Source organism: Acaromyces ingoldii (genome assembly GCF_003144295.1).
Source record: "Acaromyces ingoldii strain MCA 4198 unplaced genomic scaffold FA10scaffold_5, whole genome shotgun sequence".
NCBI classification, from domain to species: Eukaryota; Fungi; Basidiomycota; class Exobasidiomycetes; order Exobasidiales; family Cryptobasidiaceae; genus Acaromyces; species Acaromyces ingoldii.
Genome location: NW_020290251.1, coordinates 916,899 through 932,629, shown reverse-complemented (window position 1 = coordinate 932,629; position 15,731 = coordinate 916,899). Strand labels below are relative to the sequence as shown.

Sequence of the window (15,731 nt, the reverse complement as noted above, 5' to 3'; positions counted from 1 at the left end):
GCACTTCTGCAAGCCCGATTCCCGGATCTCGAGCCTTTCTTCTCTTTCAGCATTGATCTTGGCACACGCACTCATCTTCTTCTGCTCGCATGACGATGGCCCGAGACACCTCAGAGGCTATCCGGGCGGCCACAAATGGGCAACATGATGCTCATGGAGCCGCAATGTCAAGTAATTCGGAAAAGGTGGCTCGCTACCTCGAGGTGATCCAGAAGCTGGTCACGGCCTGTGAGTCAGCCTGAGATCCTGAGCTCATCATGCTCATGATTGACGTCGCGACAAACATGGACAGGGATGAAAGAGGGAGAGAATGACAGAACTCCTGTCGCAAAGTGGTCTGACAGCAAGTCTCTTCGAGAGAACGTCCGGCTACGTGTGCACGAGGGCGACGGCGTGGGGGACGAGGCGCTGTTCGAGGCCATGTCGGAAGTGCTCGACAACAGCGTTAATCCGTGGACGGGCCGGTTTCTCGACAAGCTCTATGCAGCACCACAGCCGCTGGGCGTAGCGTCAGAGACGCTCTTGGCGGCCATCAATGCGAATGCCCACGTCATGTCCGCCTCGCCGATGCTCTGTCTCGCGGAAGAATGCTGCGCATCGGCCTTCGCGAGATTGTGTGGTTGGGACGAGGTGAGAATGACTCTTTTGTGCGAACGATGCTTTGCTGAGACGAGAATATAGGCCCGCTCTGATGGGCTGACGATGCCAGGTGGATCCTCATCGAACACTTTAGCGGTGCAGACTGCCCTGTCGACACTTTTCCCTTTCTTTCACACCGACGGCGTCTTAGGGATCGGCCAGGAGCTAGCCAACCGTGGCTTGCAAGGTCGCTCTGCCGCTGCTTGCCGGCCTCTTATCTTCACCAGCGAACAGTCACACTACAGCCTAGACAAGGCCGCCATCGCGTGCGGTCTCGGTCTGTCGTCCGTGGTCAAGGTGGCTTGTGACGATCGCGGACGAATGGATCCGAAGGAGCTCGAATTGCTTCTCTCTGCTGCCTTCAGCAAAGAAAATACCGCCTCATCGCCCCGAGGTTTTCCCTTTTTTGTCAATGCAACCTCTGGCTCGACCGTCATGGGGTCATTCGATCAGCTCGACGAGATCGCTGCGGTGTGTCGAAAGCAGCCGCACCCTGTCTGGCTCCACGTCGACGCATCTTGGGGTGGTCCCGTATTGTTTTCTCAAAGCGCAAGAAAACTTATGAGCGGCATCGAAGCTGCCGACTCGATGGCCATCAACCCTCACAAGCTTCTGAACATGTGAGTCTCCTCAAAGCTTCTGGTTCTAACGCCCGACGCTAACCGATGCCATTCAGACCGCTCCAATGCTCCTTTGCGCTCTTCCGCAACGGAAATGCTCTCGACAACAACGCTCTTGACGCACCGTACCTCTTCCACGGTCGAGATTCAACGTCGAAGGAGCAAAAGGACGCCGAGCGAAAGCTGGCGCGAAGAGAAAATCCAGCTTTGATGGCATACGGCTGCGGGCGGCGAGGCGATGCGCTCAAGATGTATCTCGCTTGGCTCAGCGCGGGCTCGGTGGGCTTTGCCAGGCACGTAGAGCGAGGTATGAGCCTGGCCAGAGAAATCGTCGATTTGATTCGAACGCCCGCATACGCATCCAGGCTGGAGCTGGGCCCGGCGTCTGCCTCGGACGAAGACGATGACGGGCCTGCATTTCTGCAGGTCTGCTTCCGGCCCGCATTGCCGCAGGGCCAATCTTTCAAAGAAGAGCAAGAAAGGAGCGAGATCTTATCCAAGGCCACAAGACATGTCTATGAGACGCTCAAGGTGCGCAAGAGATTCGCCGTCGACTTTGCACCACTGCCTCGAGGCATCGGCGACTTCATCAGGTGAGCTGCGCTAACTTCGTTTCATCTCAACCTGCTAATATTACCCGAACAACAGGCTCGTCACACATCCTTCCACGACGGTAGAAAACTTAAGAGATCTTGTAGAACAGGTGGCCGTCATCGGGGAGGAATACTTGAGTAGAGAAGGGTAGATGATCCCAAATGGTATTTCACTACTACTGCTACTGCATAAGACGAAGATTCTTTGAATAAGGGACCGATGGGAGATTCAACTTGAGGTTTACAAGAAGAAGTAGGGCGGTGATTAGGTGATGAGCTTCTTGGATGGCACCCTTTACATGCTGAAGGCAACGAGGCCAGCAGCGCCGAGGCTGAGAGCGCCAAGGACGTTAACGACCATCGACGAGGCACCGTCCTTGCCAGAGCTGCTGCCGGAGCCAGTGGTGGACGTGCTGGCGGAGGCGGGCTCAACACCGTTGGTGCCGTTACCGTAGGACTGGCCGGTCTGGGCGCACGAGGATGGGTCGGCGACGGGGCACGAAGTAGCGAGGCAGATCGACTGGCTGGCGTTGGCGCCACCTCCGATCGACGCCGGGGCAAGGCAGCGCTTGTTGAACATGCTGTTGAGGGCGCCGCCGATGGCCGTCGCGTCTTCGGTCGTGACGCCGAAGCTGGTAGCGGAAGCGCCGACCTCCTGGATGAAGTAGTTCATCTCCGTCTCGTTGAGGTTCATCTGCAAAGCCTCTCATTAGAATACTTCTTCACGGTGTAACCTCGTTACTGCTCCTCAGAAAGACTCACGAAGCGGTGAACCTCGGACATCGAAGTCCTGCCCTCGTAGTTCTTGAAGGGCGACGAAGAGTTCTGGGCCGAGCAGCCGAGAAGGACACCAAAGAATTCGTACAGGTGCGTGATAAGCATGTACTGCTTGGACGAGGTCATGTTGGCGTAAGCGGCCATGTTCGACATGAGGGGAGCGGCTCCGCCACCGTCAAGGAAGTTGACCGACTGTGCGTTGCCATTGACGTTCGTGCTCTTGAGCGTACCGTCGAAGTACTGTGGGCAAAGGAGAAAATTTAGTCAAGATACAAAAGACACGAAAGGCACCGTCAAGAAATTACGTACAGGGAGCAGGTTGACCATGGGGCCGGTGCCGTTGACCTGGCCGGGGTTGAGGATACCCGTGACGTTGTTCTTGGGTGCGCCAGCAGGGTTAGGGTAGTTTCCGATCAGGGCCGTGTTGACAACAAGGGTCAGGACCGTGAGCTGGTTGGTGGCATTGTTGGTCTTGAGGAGCGCAGTCGTGTACTTGTCGCACGGCGTCTCCGCGGCCTGGCCAGCGACCGAGGCAATGGCTGCAGCAGCAGCGGTGAAGGTTGCAAGGAACTTCATGATCGACTTTGTGGATGAGTGAGTGTGAAGTGGTGGTTACGGTGTGAGAGATTGCTCTTGGGTGGTATAGAAGAAGGAGGAAGTGGGGCTTTAGACGAACTCGCTCAACCGTCAGCCCCGCTATAAGAGAGAATCATGCGACCAACCTCGTCGGCACAAGGTCCGAGCGACGGAATCATGCTATCCTGTTTCTTTCTGTATTCAGAAAAGGCGCGAGAACACACTATTAACGAGGGCAGCTGCTCCAAGAGTACTCTTCTTTGTGGGCATTCGGCAGTTGAAGAATGGCCATGCATGGATGCTGGCCTTGTACCGTAACGGTAACGAAAGAATGGAAGTTACGCTACCATCAATTAGAACACCACTTCAACCAATCAATCTCATTTGCAATGATGGAGCGGTAACGAATCGAATGACTTTTGCCTCGCCTCTGGTTGGCTGCCTGTCAGCCCCCCTGTGAGCGCTCAAGAGGCTTGTCCGCCTCGAGAGGCTGCTGGGTGAGGGGCAAGAGGAATGAAGGGGCTAGAGGAAGAGCATAAGAGATGGAATGGCCTCTGTCCATTTGCCGGCAGGTCTTGCCTCTGAATTGGATTTGTAATGCTCACACTCTGATTGTATGGCTTGCCCAGAGAGAGTAAGAGGAGTGACCCGCGTGCTGGGCTATGGGTCACGCCTCACGCCAGGAAATTAGAGCTCGTAAGGTCCAGGCGGTGGGCGAATCAGGCCATTTTGCCCGGAGGCAGCTGAATTGCCAGCTTAGATTTTCATAATGTTTGAATTACCAACATCTCGATTGGATCAAGCACCGGCAGACTCTGGCGTTCGGATGGAACTGGTGTGGGTCAGAGATTTTGGATCGTCGATCGACATTATGAGGTCAGCGCCTAGGCTGTAGGCTCCTGGCCTGCCTCGTGCCTTTCTTCTCCTCATGCACGCGTGCGCGTTAAGGGAGTCGTTGAGCTCCAGAACCCGTACGCTTCGGCTGCATGCTTGCTTTGAGCTAGGGGCAGGTGGAGCGAATCGCGCTCCGCTATCCTACTGACGTCGCTCCAATATGCCACAAGGCGCGGGAAGGTCGCACCGTTTTCATTCCATGAACGTGGCTTATCTGCGTGCTGGTCTTTGGATAGCCTGCCAGAGAAGTAGGAAGGCCTTTCGAGAATGTTGCTATTCGGATCCGGGTGCGATGTTACTACTGACCAGGGACTGCAACCGCTACGGAAGAGAAACTATATTCTTCGTCTAAGGTTTTGAGAATGCAAAATGATACACAAACAATACAGTACAGTGTTGTATAAGCGAGCCATCGAAGGGCAATGTTGCACAGCGGTCACAGCGCAGGGAGTCTGCCCCTGACGTTCTTGTTGCAGAATTCGAAGAGCTTTCTGCCCGCTTCGATGCCAATGAGGTGTTGAATCTCGTCGAGCTCGAGCTCGAAGAGCTCTGCAAGGTCTCTGACCGAGTTGGACACGAGCCTGAAGTTCTTCGTCGTGATGCCTGGTAGAGAGAGGAGAATGTCCTGTGGCGTCATGTTCAGCGAATTCTCCGAAAAGGCAGAGGAAGAGGAGTTTTCGTCGAGACCGACGGCGGCCACCTTGTCGAGATCCGGCTCGTCATAGTTGTTTTTCAGCTCGGCAAAGATGTCCGATGTGGCATAGGGCGAGCTGGACCAGATGATTCTCAATCGAGGAAAGGCGATCGTCAAGAGTACAAGTTTCGACTGGATGTCTACGTCCTGCGACTTGGTCTTTGTCGTAATCGCACGAGAGACAATCTTGCCCTTTGCCTCGTTCATCGACTGGAGCGAGAAGGATTTATCCTGATCGAACTCGATGAGGAGTATCGGATGCTGGTAGTGGACCGACATGAGCTCGCACTGGGTGTAGAGTCGTCCCGAATTGAAGCTCTGGATCAGGTCCGACAGACTCTTTCGCTCGACGCACATGTCGCTGGTGAGGATGTAGTCGCCCACCTGCAGCGTACAGGGCACAACCTGGAGGCCGGCACCATGGAGCATCGACGGGAGGCTCGATCTAAATTCACGTAGGTCGACGATGACTCGTGGCGGTTCAGACGTGGCGGTCCTCTGGCCACCTGCCAATCGGCTGTTGATGGTACGCAAGAGCCTCTCATCGGAAGACTGCTCTGCGGGCCTTCCGTCGGCTTGCAATGGCAACGCCATCATCTATGAGATCGTGTCAGCATCTCAATAGCCGATTCTTTTGGATGGAAGCAGAGTGACTCACCGACTTCTCTCGGATGAGTCGCTCGAAGCTGTCCTTCTCGCGACGGAGGCTGCTGAGGTAGCGCTGCTCCTCGACTGATTCGGCGTACATGAGAAAGTACACGCGGATGCTGACATGCGGGTGTGTGCTCCGGTATACCTCGATTCTGCGAACAAAGGATGGCTCCGGATCATACATAACGATGAAGCGAGGCTGCAGCTCCTCGAGATTCCGGTCATCATCATCACCACTATATGGTCGTACCACGACGAGATCGCTCATATCGAGAAGGCCAAAATAGTTGTCAAAGTCGACCTGCGTGAAGGTATCGGCAGAAGATTCCGAATTGATCGCTCCTTCGGCTGGTTGTTCCGCTTCTTCGTCCACTTCATTCCTTTGCGCTGCGCTGTCCATGAACTGGGCCAAGCTGTTGGCTTCTGATTCGAGGGCTTCGGGTGCACTTCGCAAGTCGCCTTGACTGGTCGCAGAGCTGGCAGCGGTGCTCCCTCCCCTCTGTCGCCGTCTCTTGTTAGGTGGAGCGCGACCTCTCTCCCAGACTTCTTTCCTTTTCAGTCCTTCGCTTTCATATTGGCCTTGCGCTCCTCGGGACGCGTCTCCGTTGGTGTTGCTTGTCCCCGGCTGTGGTGCAACATCGGCCGTGGTTCTCAGATTGCTGTTCATGTTGCCCAGGCCACCCTTCCAAAGAAAGTAATTACGAAGCTGCTTCTCCATCAATTTTCGCCCGGGTGTCGCATCCTCTTCCCTCGATGCGCCTCCCAAGATCGACGCATCCATAGACGAGACGTAGTCGCGCAGCTGTGAGCATGTCCTCTCTGTCTGCGTCATGATCAAGATCGTATTGGTTTTGTTACCAGCTGTAGTAATTTTGAGAAGCGAGTCAATGGATGCAGCAAGAAGATTGTCCTCCCAAGACGTACTCAAGTCTGTATCCGTCCAATGAATGTCCTGTTCGATCTCATCGAGGACCTCTCGGAGAAGATGCCACTTGGGCAGCTCCTCGAGTGTGGGTTCCACTCCCGGTGGCAACCACCACGGTCGGACGGCAGCTGAGGACGTCGAAGGACCAAAAGCGGCTTCCTCTTCCTCCATGCTGATACCATCGTTGGATTCGGATTGCTGCGAGCTCGGTTGCTTCTTCACATCACCAATGAAGGCACGGGCCTTTGCCTCGCGAAAGATGACGTTTGCCGCTTCCATGAACAGCCACGGGCTTTGATTCTGCTTGGGCGCGCCTGGGATGCTGCTGCTTCCGCTTGATTGGGAGGCCAAGATCGTCTCAAGATAGGAGTGAAAGGTGACAGAATCGTACGTGATCAGATAGCTGCCACCAAAGTCAGCTGTGATGCATGTTTTCCTCTCGGCACATTTGCTCACGTCAACAGAGAGCGCAGGGTTCGAAGATCGTTGACGAGCTGCTTCGTCTTGGGACCTAGCCGATGCCACACGGGATCAAGCTGCCTGCGAACGATGGTCTCAAAGGCTCTAAAAATTGCATTCTCGACGGTGCAGTCATCGACGTCGATCTGGGGAGATGGGAGAGTGAGCAGAGGGTGAAGAGTCGAAAGTCTGCAGATGCTTCACTCACAGTGGAGCTGCCTCGCTTGAGCTCACCAAGCGTGGCATCTAAGCACTCTACGATTGCGTTTTGAATGTTCCTCATCGATCGCGACAGGGGCTGATGCAGCTCAATGACATCGGCCCTTCGCTTTCCCAAGTCGCGAATGATGTTCTTGTGAAAGCGAGGCCACAGCTCGACGCGGCGCATGTGTAATTGGCCCAGCACCGTCTGCAGTGGGCTCAGACCACCGGCAAAGTGCTCGGGCTCGTCTGAGAACGCCTTGATAAATCCTTCCTGTGGGCGCATCAGCCAATTATGACAGGGATCCTTGCTCGTGACTGAGCAGGCGCACCTTGTTTTCCTGTCTAAAGATCCGTGCGATGAAGCTTTCGACGCATGTCGGCGAGATTCTGGAGGCGAGAAACGGGTGAGAAAAGAGACGAGTGCGACTGCGCGCATAGGACAAATTCACCTCTCTGCATGCAGGACCACGAGTCCCGTGATGAGATCGGTGGGGATCATCTTGTTGAGCATGTCTACGACGAGAATCCTTGAAGTGACGCTGAGAAGGCCACCTGATAGGTAGAGCTCTTGTCTGGCGAAAGGTAGGGTGATTAATGAGGCAAAGTCGTTGCTGTCTCCGTCCACCTTGCATGCATCACTCACCTCACTTTCGCAGTCGTCTCGTGTCCGATACTTCGGAGGCCAGGCTTGCGCACACCCATCGTCGTCAGTTCGTCACCCAGTCCCTTCTCCTCTTCGGCGCTGGCATTGACAATGACGACGAGGTGCTGCGGGCCGTCATACAGCCTGAGGATGCTGGCGACGATTGAGCGGATGCCCAGTCCCCGGGCCATGACCAAGAGAGCGTCTGGGTCATCCTGGTCCTCATCCGACGAGCTTCCCAGCCGCTCCGAGTCGTCTTCACGGCGTCCTCCGCTGGGCGCAGGGATCAGGGAGCGGATGATGTGCTTCTGAAAGGGAAGAAGGTTGCCAATGGACGCAAGGGCGCTTACGTTCGCGTCGGCCTCGCTGGGGTGGGTAATGTCGTGCCTTGCGGGTCGCGAAGCCATGGCGGACGGGCGGGCGGGTGGGCGGGCAAGCCCCTCCAAGTCGTGCCTCCTGATCGCCGCCGCCAAGGCAGCAATTGATCGATGGGCGGCCGGAGTTGAGCTGAGTTGGCAGGCGAGAAGGCAGAGATGACAAACAACACGACGTTTGACTAGGTAAATTTGAACGAAGGCCTCTCGCGCGCGTGCACGGGCTTTTTCTTCTAGTTTGAGCCATCTTCTTCCTCAGTCCCACATCACCGCCCCTTCACCACCAGTAGGAGACACCCAACGGGCTGAGAGCGATGGCGGTGCGGCAACGAGGCGCTGCCGGCACGAAAGCGCAGGAAAAGAGGACGCAGGACATCTCTCCACATGGCATAGGTGACAGTGAGGAGCGAAGCAAGGCTACACAGAGCTCGAGTCCGGCTAGGATCTGGATCAAGGTTCTTTCGGGGCTTGTCAGCCTTGCCTGTCTCATCTATGTGGCTCGTTCGCTCCTCTTCAACGGCGAGAGCAATTCGCAACCTCCCTCGAAAACGACAACTGCTAAGCGTCTTCCCTATGAGCTGGCAATCAGGCCGATCGCCAAGCATCCAGTCTTTGATGCCGACGAGGAGAAGCTTCAGGCCGTCCTCGAGGCTTTTGACGATAGCTGGGCTGGCTACGTCGAAGATGCGTTTGGGTTCGACGAGTACCACCCGCTGACAAAGGAAGGGAGCAACTTTTCAAAAGACGGCGGCGTCGGCTACTTTATCGTGGACGTGCTGGACATGCTTCTCTTGACCGACAGACGCAAGGAGTACGAGCGAGCGAGGGACTGGGTGCGCGACGAGCTGCGGTGGAGCGACAAGTCTGGCAAATTCAGCGTCTTTGAGGTGAGCTGTTCTGTCTATCGGTATCGCAACCGGGGCGAGGCACTGTGACTGCCAAGCTGATACATTGAGACTGTACCTCGTTCATGGCAGACAACCATCCGTACGCTGGGTGGCCTCCTCAGCGCGCATGCCCTCTGCGGTGGCTCGGATCCATCGCAAGCTTCGCCGCTCTGCGCGCCAAGCGATGCTGACTTGTTCCTCGAAAAGGCGCTGGACCTCGCAGAACACCTGCGACCGGCATTCGAGGCGACAAAGACGGGCATGCCCCTTCGCGAAATCGACTTTGCTACCGGCGAAGTGTTTGCCGACGTCGACAACAATGGCGCAGCCAGCTTGGCAGAAGTGGCTACCGTTCAACTCGAGTGAGTGTTGGCGCACATGACACATCCCCCCCTTTTCGTGCCCACCCTGACGATGTTCACCCTTTAGATTCAAGTACCTGGCCCACCTCACGGGTGACGATACATGGTGGCACCTTGCTGAGCGGCCGATGCAGGCGTTGCTCTCTTCGACCAGGCAGGCGGGCCTTGAAGGCATCCTTCCCATCTTCATCAGGTGAGCTGACTGTGACCCATGATCAGTTGATGGAGAGGACAACTAATTTTGCCAACCAAGCCCGAGCACGGCAGAGTTCTACATGTCGGAAATCCGCCTGGGTTCACGAGGCGACTCGTACTACGAGTACCTCATCAAGCAGTATCTACAGACAAAGTAAGTATCTCATTTGACAAAGCCGACGAGGGTGGTTGAACTGACGCTGCGTGCGCCTTCGTTGCAGCCGAACCGAGTCGATCTACAACGACATGTATCGCGGCGCAGTACAGGGCATCAAGCGACGCCTCATCAAGACATCCAAGAGCCGCAAGCCACCGCTCCTGTTTGTCGCCGAGATTGGGTTGCGAAGGCTTTCACCGCAGGACAGTAAGCCTTCGTTTGTCACCGTGCCCAAGCAGGACCACCTGGTCTGCTTCATCGGTGGCAGTTTGATGCTCGGAGCAGTCTACTCGGGCGACCCTCGTCGGCCTGGCGCTGGGCGCCCCGAGGGCGACTTTCACACGATGGACGCCTCTTCGCTCCACAGAGCTGGAGCAGCCTACCCACCCAGCTCTCTCGCGGCTCTTTCTCGCCTCTCTGCCACGAGTCTTGAGGATTGGAGCCTGGGCAGCGAGCTGACGAAGACATGCGTCACGACGTATCGCGAGACTTCGACGGGCCTGTCACCCGAGATTGCAATGTTCAGACAAGATGGCGATGGCGTCGATGACAGACTCGGAGAGGACTGGTATATCAAGAAGTGCGTTTTGTTCCTTGCCAGTCGGCACACATAAGGTCTGCTCAGCTGACTGAGACGGTCGGACTCTGCAGATCGCTTAGCAAGTGGCAACCCTTGATTGACGCACGCAACATCTTGCGACCCGAGACGGTCGAGTCTCTCTACATTGCCTTCCACCTCACCGGCGATCCAATCTATCGGCAATGGGGCTGGGAAATATTCATGGCCTTCCGCGACGTGGCCCGCGTGCCGGACGGGCACAAGTCTGGACGGGCAGGCGTCTATGCTGGCATCAGCGACGTCAATGCAGACCCCAAGGACCCAAAATTCCTGAGGGAGAACAAGATGGAGACGTGAGATGCTACTCTCTCACCCCTTGTGCTGTACACAAATGTAGCTGACGCTTCTCCCGCAGCTTCTGGCTGGCTGAGACGCTCAAGTACCTCTACCTGCTGTTTGCAAGCCAGGACAAGGTCCCGCTCGACCGATGGGTCTTCAACACCGAGGTGGGTACTGGTCTGCCTCCTTGGGATGATGCTCGAGCTCACACTCCACACAGGCCCACCCGCTGCCCGTCTTTGAGCCTCACTTCGATACTCATGTCGCGTAGGCACATGTAAAAAGACAATCTTCTTCCAGACCGTTCGGGACCATACTCGGCGTGATCTTGCTCGGGCCCTAGGAATCGCATGCATGCTGAGCTTAATGTATGAGATTGACGACCACGTGGAAGCTCAATTTACTTTTTATGTGAATTTTGACAGTGGACGGAACAAGCGCAGCTAGCTCTGGTCAAGGGACCGTGGGCCAGAGCGCGAGGCTCCTCGCTAGTGTAGTAGCAATTTTGGGGTTTTCCCCACCCTTTCGCGAGCTTGGTCTAGGATCATCTCTTGCTTCTCCTTCCTTCTTTGTCTTTGGCGCTCCTCTTCTTTCCTTGTTCGCGTGCGTGTGTGAAGTTGCAAAACACAACTTATGGTGCCGCCCGCCAGTCGCGCTCGTAGCAACCCACGACCGCCGACGGATCCGCCGCTGCCACCGCCTGTGGCCACGTCGATTACCGCGTTGGTAGCAGAGGGCGACGACGCGGCCGCTTCGAAGGCCCTCGTCGACGAGCACAGCCGGCAGAGGCAAAAGCAGCAGCTGAACGGAGAGAAGGAGGAGGAGGGGAAAAAGGAAGAGACACGAAAGGGGAGAGGTGCGCGGACAGCCAAGGGAAGCAGCCAAGGGAGCGACAAGAAGAAGGCCATTGACGCGGCAGCGAGGGAGCGCGTCTGGGCAACGAGACCAAACGATTCGCTGCGGCTGAAGAATACGATCCGGGACCTGCACAGGTTCCTCACCGGTCTGCCCTTTCCCCTCATCCGAATCACACCCACCCTTGTCGCGCGGGCCATCTGCAAGGTCCTCGCTAGCCAGAGGCTGATGCCTACCAACATTGTAAGTGCGGCAATCGCTGGATGGTGTTCAGACGAACCGACTAACACACCCTTCTTCGTCCTCTAGGCTTTCGATGTTGCGCTCCTCTTTTGGAGGCTGATCATCAACATCTTCTTTAGGTCGATTCAGGTGAGTGCTGAGTCGGGCAGAGTGGACGACCAACCCTTGATGCTGACTGGCATCCCAGCCGAGAGGAGCATGGAGGATTCCCAGGCCCAATGAAGGCCCCATCATCTTTGTGGCCGCCCCACACCACAATCAGGTATGTGTTCGGCGAGTCGGCCCCTACCCTAAAGACAGCTCGAGTCAAGCTCACCCGCTGACTGCGCATCCACAGTTCCTCGACCCTCTTCTTCTCGCTTCAGAGGTCAGGCGAGGCTCTGGACGTCGAGTGGCCTTTTTGATTGCCGAAAAGAGCATCAAGCGTAAATTCATTGGCGCGGCAGCCAAGCTGATGCAGAGCAGTGAGTTGGTCCTCTCCATTGAGGGCAAGTCTTGATGATTGACGAACTTTAACCTTTGCAAATCTTTCAGTCCCGGTTGCGCGAGCTGCCGACAGTGCAAAGGCAGGCAAGGGCACCATCTCTGTCCACCCATCAGGTGATCCGCTGCTGCTGCAGGGCCACTCGTCCAACTTCACCAAGCAGCTCGTAGTCCGTGGGCAGATTTTGCTGCCAAAGGCAACAGGTCATGCCACGGCCGAGGTGGAAGAGATCATCTCCGACACCAAAGTGCGCATCAAGAAGGAGTTCAAAGACGAGCGGGCCATCGAGGCGCTCAAAGGAAAGCTGCCAGAAGGCCCGATGGACAAGAAGGAGGGTGGCAAAGAGCCGGGCATGGAGGGCTGCAAGTACCAGTGCCTGCCTTATGTCGATCAGACGCAAATGTATGCGAGCGTGTACGAGAGGCTGGCAGAGGGTGGCAGCCTTGGCATCTTCCCAGAAGGTGAGCTGACCGTTTCGTCCGCCTTCTGTGTCTCTTGGCTGATCCCAGTCCTTTGCTCTAGGTGGCAGCCACGATCGTACGGACCTCTTGCCTCTCAAAGCCGGTGTCGTCATTATGGCCCTGGGAGCCATGTCGGCCAACCCTGGCCTAAATGTGCGCATCGTGCCGGTCGGTCTGTCCTACTTCCACCCCCACAAATTCCGTTCGAGGGCCGTCGTCGAGTTTGGAGCGCCAATCGATGTGCCACGGGAGCTCGTCGGCCTCTTTGAGCAGGGCGGCGAGGGGAAGCGCAAGGCCGTGGGCGAGGCCATGGAGCTCGTGTTTGATGGCCTCAAGAGCGTCACCGTCCGTGCGCCCGACTATGAGACGCTGATGCTCATCCAAGCTGCTCGTCGGCTCTACACGCCTCCAGGCGCCCACCCGAGCCTGAGCCAGGTTGTGGAGCTGAACCGGCGCTTCATCCTCGGCTACCTCGAATTCAAGGACGACCCCCGGGTCGCCTCCGTCAGGGATCAAGTGCTGCGCTACAACAAGATGCTCGTTTACGCTGGCCTGCGCGATCACCAAGTCGAGCGGGCCACGCGCGCCGGATGGCGGAGCCTGGGCCTGCTCGCCTATCGTCTCGGCTTGCTGGGCATGTGGGGCACTGTGGCCCTGCCTGGCGCGCTGCTCAATGCACCTGTCATCATCCTGGCCAAGATCATCAGCCGTAAAAAGGCAAAGGAGGCCCTGGCTGCGTCGCAGGTCAAGCTCAAGGGCCGCGACGTCCTGGCTACTTGGAAGGTCCTCGTGTCGCTTGGCTTCACCCCCATCCTCTACTGCTTCTACGCTGGTGTGGCCACGTACTTTGCCCACCGCTACAAGCTGCCAAGCAAGCACCAGCTCATGATGCCCTTCTACACGCTCTCGGTCCTGCCACCGATTGCGTACTCGACGCTCAAGTTCTCCGAAGTCGGCATCGACATTTACAAAAGCCTTCCCCCGCTCTTTGTCAGCCTCATGCCGGGCAACTACAAGGTCATTATTGAGCTGCAGCAGACAAGGGCCAAGATTGCCTCGGAGATCCACGCCCTCATTGACGAGCTGGCACCCAAGATCTGGGACGATTTTGAGAGCCGCAAGATTGTCACGTCGCCTACCTCGTCGGCCCCACCGGCGCAGAGCCCGGCTGGAGAGGAGTCGCTGATGTGGCGACAAAAGAGCCACGACAAGAAGCTGGATACAAAGAGCCCCTTGGCCCACCCGCTGGCCTGGGCCGACGAGCGTCTCTTTGGTTGGGGGACCTCGACCAGGAGGGGCAGCACCACGACACGCGCCCTGTCTGCCGCTGAGTTCGCCGAGAAGAAGGCGGGCAATGCAGGCGAGGGCATCGTCGACAGCGCATCGAAGGAGGAGCAAGACGAGCTGGAAGAAGAGGAGGAGGAGGAGGAAGAAGAAGACAGCGAAGAGGGTGTCGAGGAAGAGGAGGAAGAGGGCGACTACGAGGCCATCTTCCGCATGCTCAGTCCCGCTCGTCTGCTTGGGTACGGGGACGAGGCCAACACACCGAAAAGCCCGCGATCTCCCGCAACGGGCGGCAGCGGACGCCGGTCGAGGTCGCACAGCCGAAGCAGGAGTGGAAGCCTCAACGAGACATTTGCCGAGAAGCGCAACCGATCCAACACAGACCTCAAAGCGCTGAGCAGCAGTAGTAGCGGCAGAGCTGGAGGACCCGAGCCGCTTTCACCCACTGTCAGGACGACTGCGTTGGCCGATCAGAGTGGAGGAGGAACAGCAGCAGCAGCCAGGGAAAGGGGGCCCCGTCAGCGTACGACTTCGCTCTCCGAGGACATTTCGACAGACTCGTTCAAGAGCAACGCTCCCAAGGTTCACGGAGAGCCGTTTGGCAAGGCAACAAAGGTGCTGGAGAGGACCGAGCAGCAGACCAACGGCTCGTCGGTCGCTCACGCGCCTCGGGTCGAGGACATGAAGAGCGCGGCGCCAACGCCGGCGCCTGGAAGCCCCAATGTGCGATCCTCTTGACACCTGCGATTTCAAGTTTCTCGTCTCTCTCTCTCTTTTCTCTCTCAAATCGTGTATGTATGCATGTGAGCAGTCTACAAACGAGGCTTGTTTTGGTACCTGCACGGCCGGCAGAGTGAAGCTCTAGACCGTCGGTCCTTGAGCCGGACAGGCAGGCAGGCGTCTGACGTTTGGTCTGCTTGTCGTCGGACAACAGTCTGCCAACTTTTTCTCGTTTGATGAGTTTTTATTTTTTATTTTTTTAATCCTCAGCGCAGCGCGTCTCGACCTTTTCCACCCGCGGCTCAACTAGTGTGGATCGTTTGCCCTCGACCGCCGGGCTGGGAAATTACGCATCTAGGCGACGTACTGACTGACTCTAAGGAATTCTGGCGCCAATTCCGCTTGCCTTAGCGCAGGATTGGTGCTATCTATCGCCTAGCTGTAATTGCCCTGGGACCTAGCTAGATGAATACGCGCACACACGCACACGACCCCTCGAGAGGCAGCGCTTCTAGGGGCTTCAGAGGAGGGCACGAGTCGTTCGATCGAAGTCGAAAGAGCCGAGTTGAAGAGGTGACAGGACGGCCGGCTGGCTCGGTTCGCTTCGGCCTATACGGCGACCCATCATCGGGCTCGGAAGAAAGAAAAAGAGATTCAAAATGCACTCAATCGTTTAATTCCCCTTGAGATTTCATTTTTTTCTTCGCTCATTCCCGTTCCTTTTTTTTTTTTTTTTTTTTTTTTTTTGGTGTGTTCCCACTTCTCGTTGTGGGGGGCTTAGGGCATATCGTGTTCGGTAAAAGGGGCGAAGTGAGAAAAATTCACATACGGACCGAAAACCGATCAGCCTTATCTCTGGCCTGTGTCAGTGTGCGTTTGAGTGCGAAGAAATTTTCGTTTAGCCGTTGTGGGACGGACGGACGACCCGGGGAGGGGCGGCGGGCGGCAGCTGCAGCTGCAACAGCAGCAGCAGCAGCAGCCACTAAGGTGCGCGAGTCATGCGACAGGTTTTCACCGTCTGAGGCTCCTTCTCTTTAACTACATCTCGATTGAATCTTGCGCTCGCAGTGGCAGCCACATCCGCTTCCTCCCCTTTCGAGAGAGCGGCGAGCACCACCAGACGGTAGCATTCCCCC

At 56.7% G+C, this 15,731-nt stretch overlaps 5 protein-coding genes across 5 annotated transcripts; 3 read left to right on the top strand and 2 right to left on the bottom strand.

Moving 5' to 3' along the window:
- The first annotated feature begins 55 nt into the window (after positions 1-55).
- FA10DRAFT_162374 (PLP-dependent transferase) lies at positions 56-2,156 on the top strand. The gene is made up of 5 exons (XM_025518159.1): positions 56-228; positions 293-630; positions 682-1,259; positions 1,316-1,852; positions 1,908-2,156. Exons 1-5 carry the CDS (start codon positions 90-92, stop codon positions 2,002-2,004), a joined length of 1,689 nt encoding a protein of 562 aa, XP_025375590.1. The 5' UTR covers positions 56-89; the 3' UTR covers positions 2,005-2,156.
- FA10DRAFT_268586 (hypothetical protein) lies at positions 1,914-3,289 on the bottom strand. Its single transcript, XM_025522394.1, has 3 exons — positions 2,939-3,289; positions 2,615-2,869; positions 1,914-2,546 (listed from the first exon to the last, which is right to left on the bottom strand). The coding sequence occupies exons 1-3, from the start codon at positions 3,203-3,205 to the stop codon at positions 2,148-2,150; spliced, it is 921 nt and encodes a 306-aa protein (XP_025375589.1). The 5' UTR covers positions 3,206-3,289; the 3' UTR covers positions 1,914-2,147.
- Positions 3,290-4,535: 1,246 nt separating this feature from the next.
- Positions 4,536-8,082, bottom strand: FA10DRAFT_287933 (DNA repair protein; the record flags this gene model as incomplete). The annotated part of the gene is made up of 8 exons (XM_025524169.1): positions 4,536-5,390; positions 5,452-6,305; positions 6,369-6,772; positions 6,826-6,974; positions 7,037-7,303; positions 7,362-7,419; positions 7,482-7,604; positions 7,676-8,082. 8 exons carry the CDS (start codon positions 8,080-8,082, stop codon positions 4,536-4,538), a joined length of 3,117 nt encoding a protein of 1,038 aa, XP_025375588.1.
- Positions 8,083-8,308: 226 nt separating this feature from the next.
- Positions 8,309-10,945, top strand: FA10DRAFT_268583 (seven-hairpin glycosidase). The gene is made up of 8 exons (XM_025522393.1): positions 8,309-8,936; positions 9,027-9,298; positions 9,366-9,491; positions 9,552-9,647; positions 9,715-10,230; positions 10,302-10,562; positions 10,625-10,715; positions 10,769-10,945. Exons 1-8 carry the CDS (start codon positions 8,364-8,366, stop codon positions 10,817-10,819), a joined length of 1,986 nt encoding a protein of 661 aa, XP_025375587.1. The 5' UTR covers positions 8,309-8,363; the 3' UTR covers positions 10,820-10,945.
- Positions 10,946-11,076: 131 nt separating this feature from the next.
- On the top strand, positions 11,077-14,834 carry FA10DRAFT_303357 (hypothetical protein). Its single transcript, XM_025525235.1, has 6 exons — positions 11,077-11,646; positions 11,713-11,775; positions 11,834-11,908; positions 11,984-12,110; positions 12,181-12,591; positions 12,653-14,834. The coding sequence occupies exons 1-6, from the start codon at positions 11,182-11,184 to the stop codon at positions 14,611-14,613; spliced, it is 3,102 nt and encodes a 1,033-aa protein (XP_025375586.1). The 5' UTR covers positions 11,077-11,181; the 3' UTR covers positions 14,614-14,834.
- The last annotated feature ends 897 nt before the right edge of the window (positions 14,835-15,731 follow it).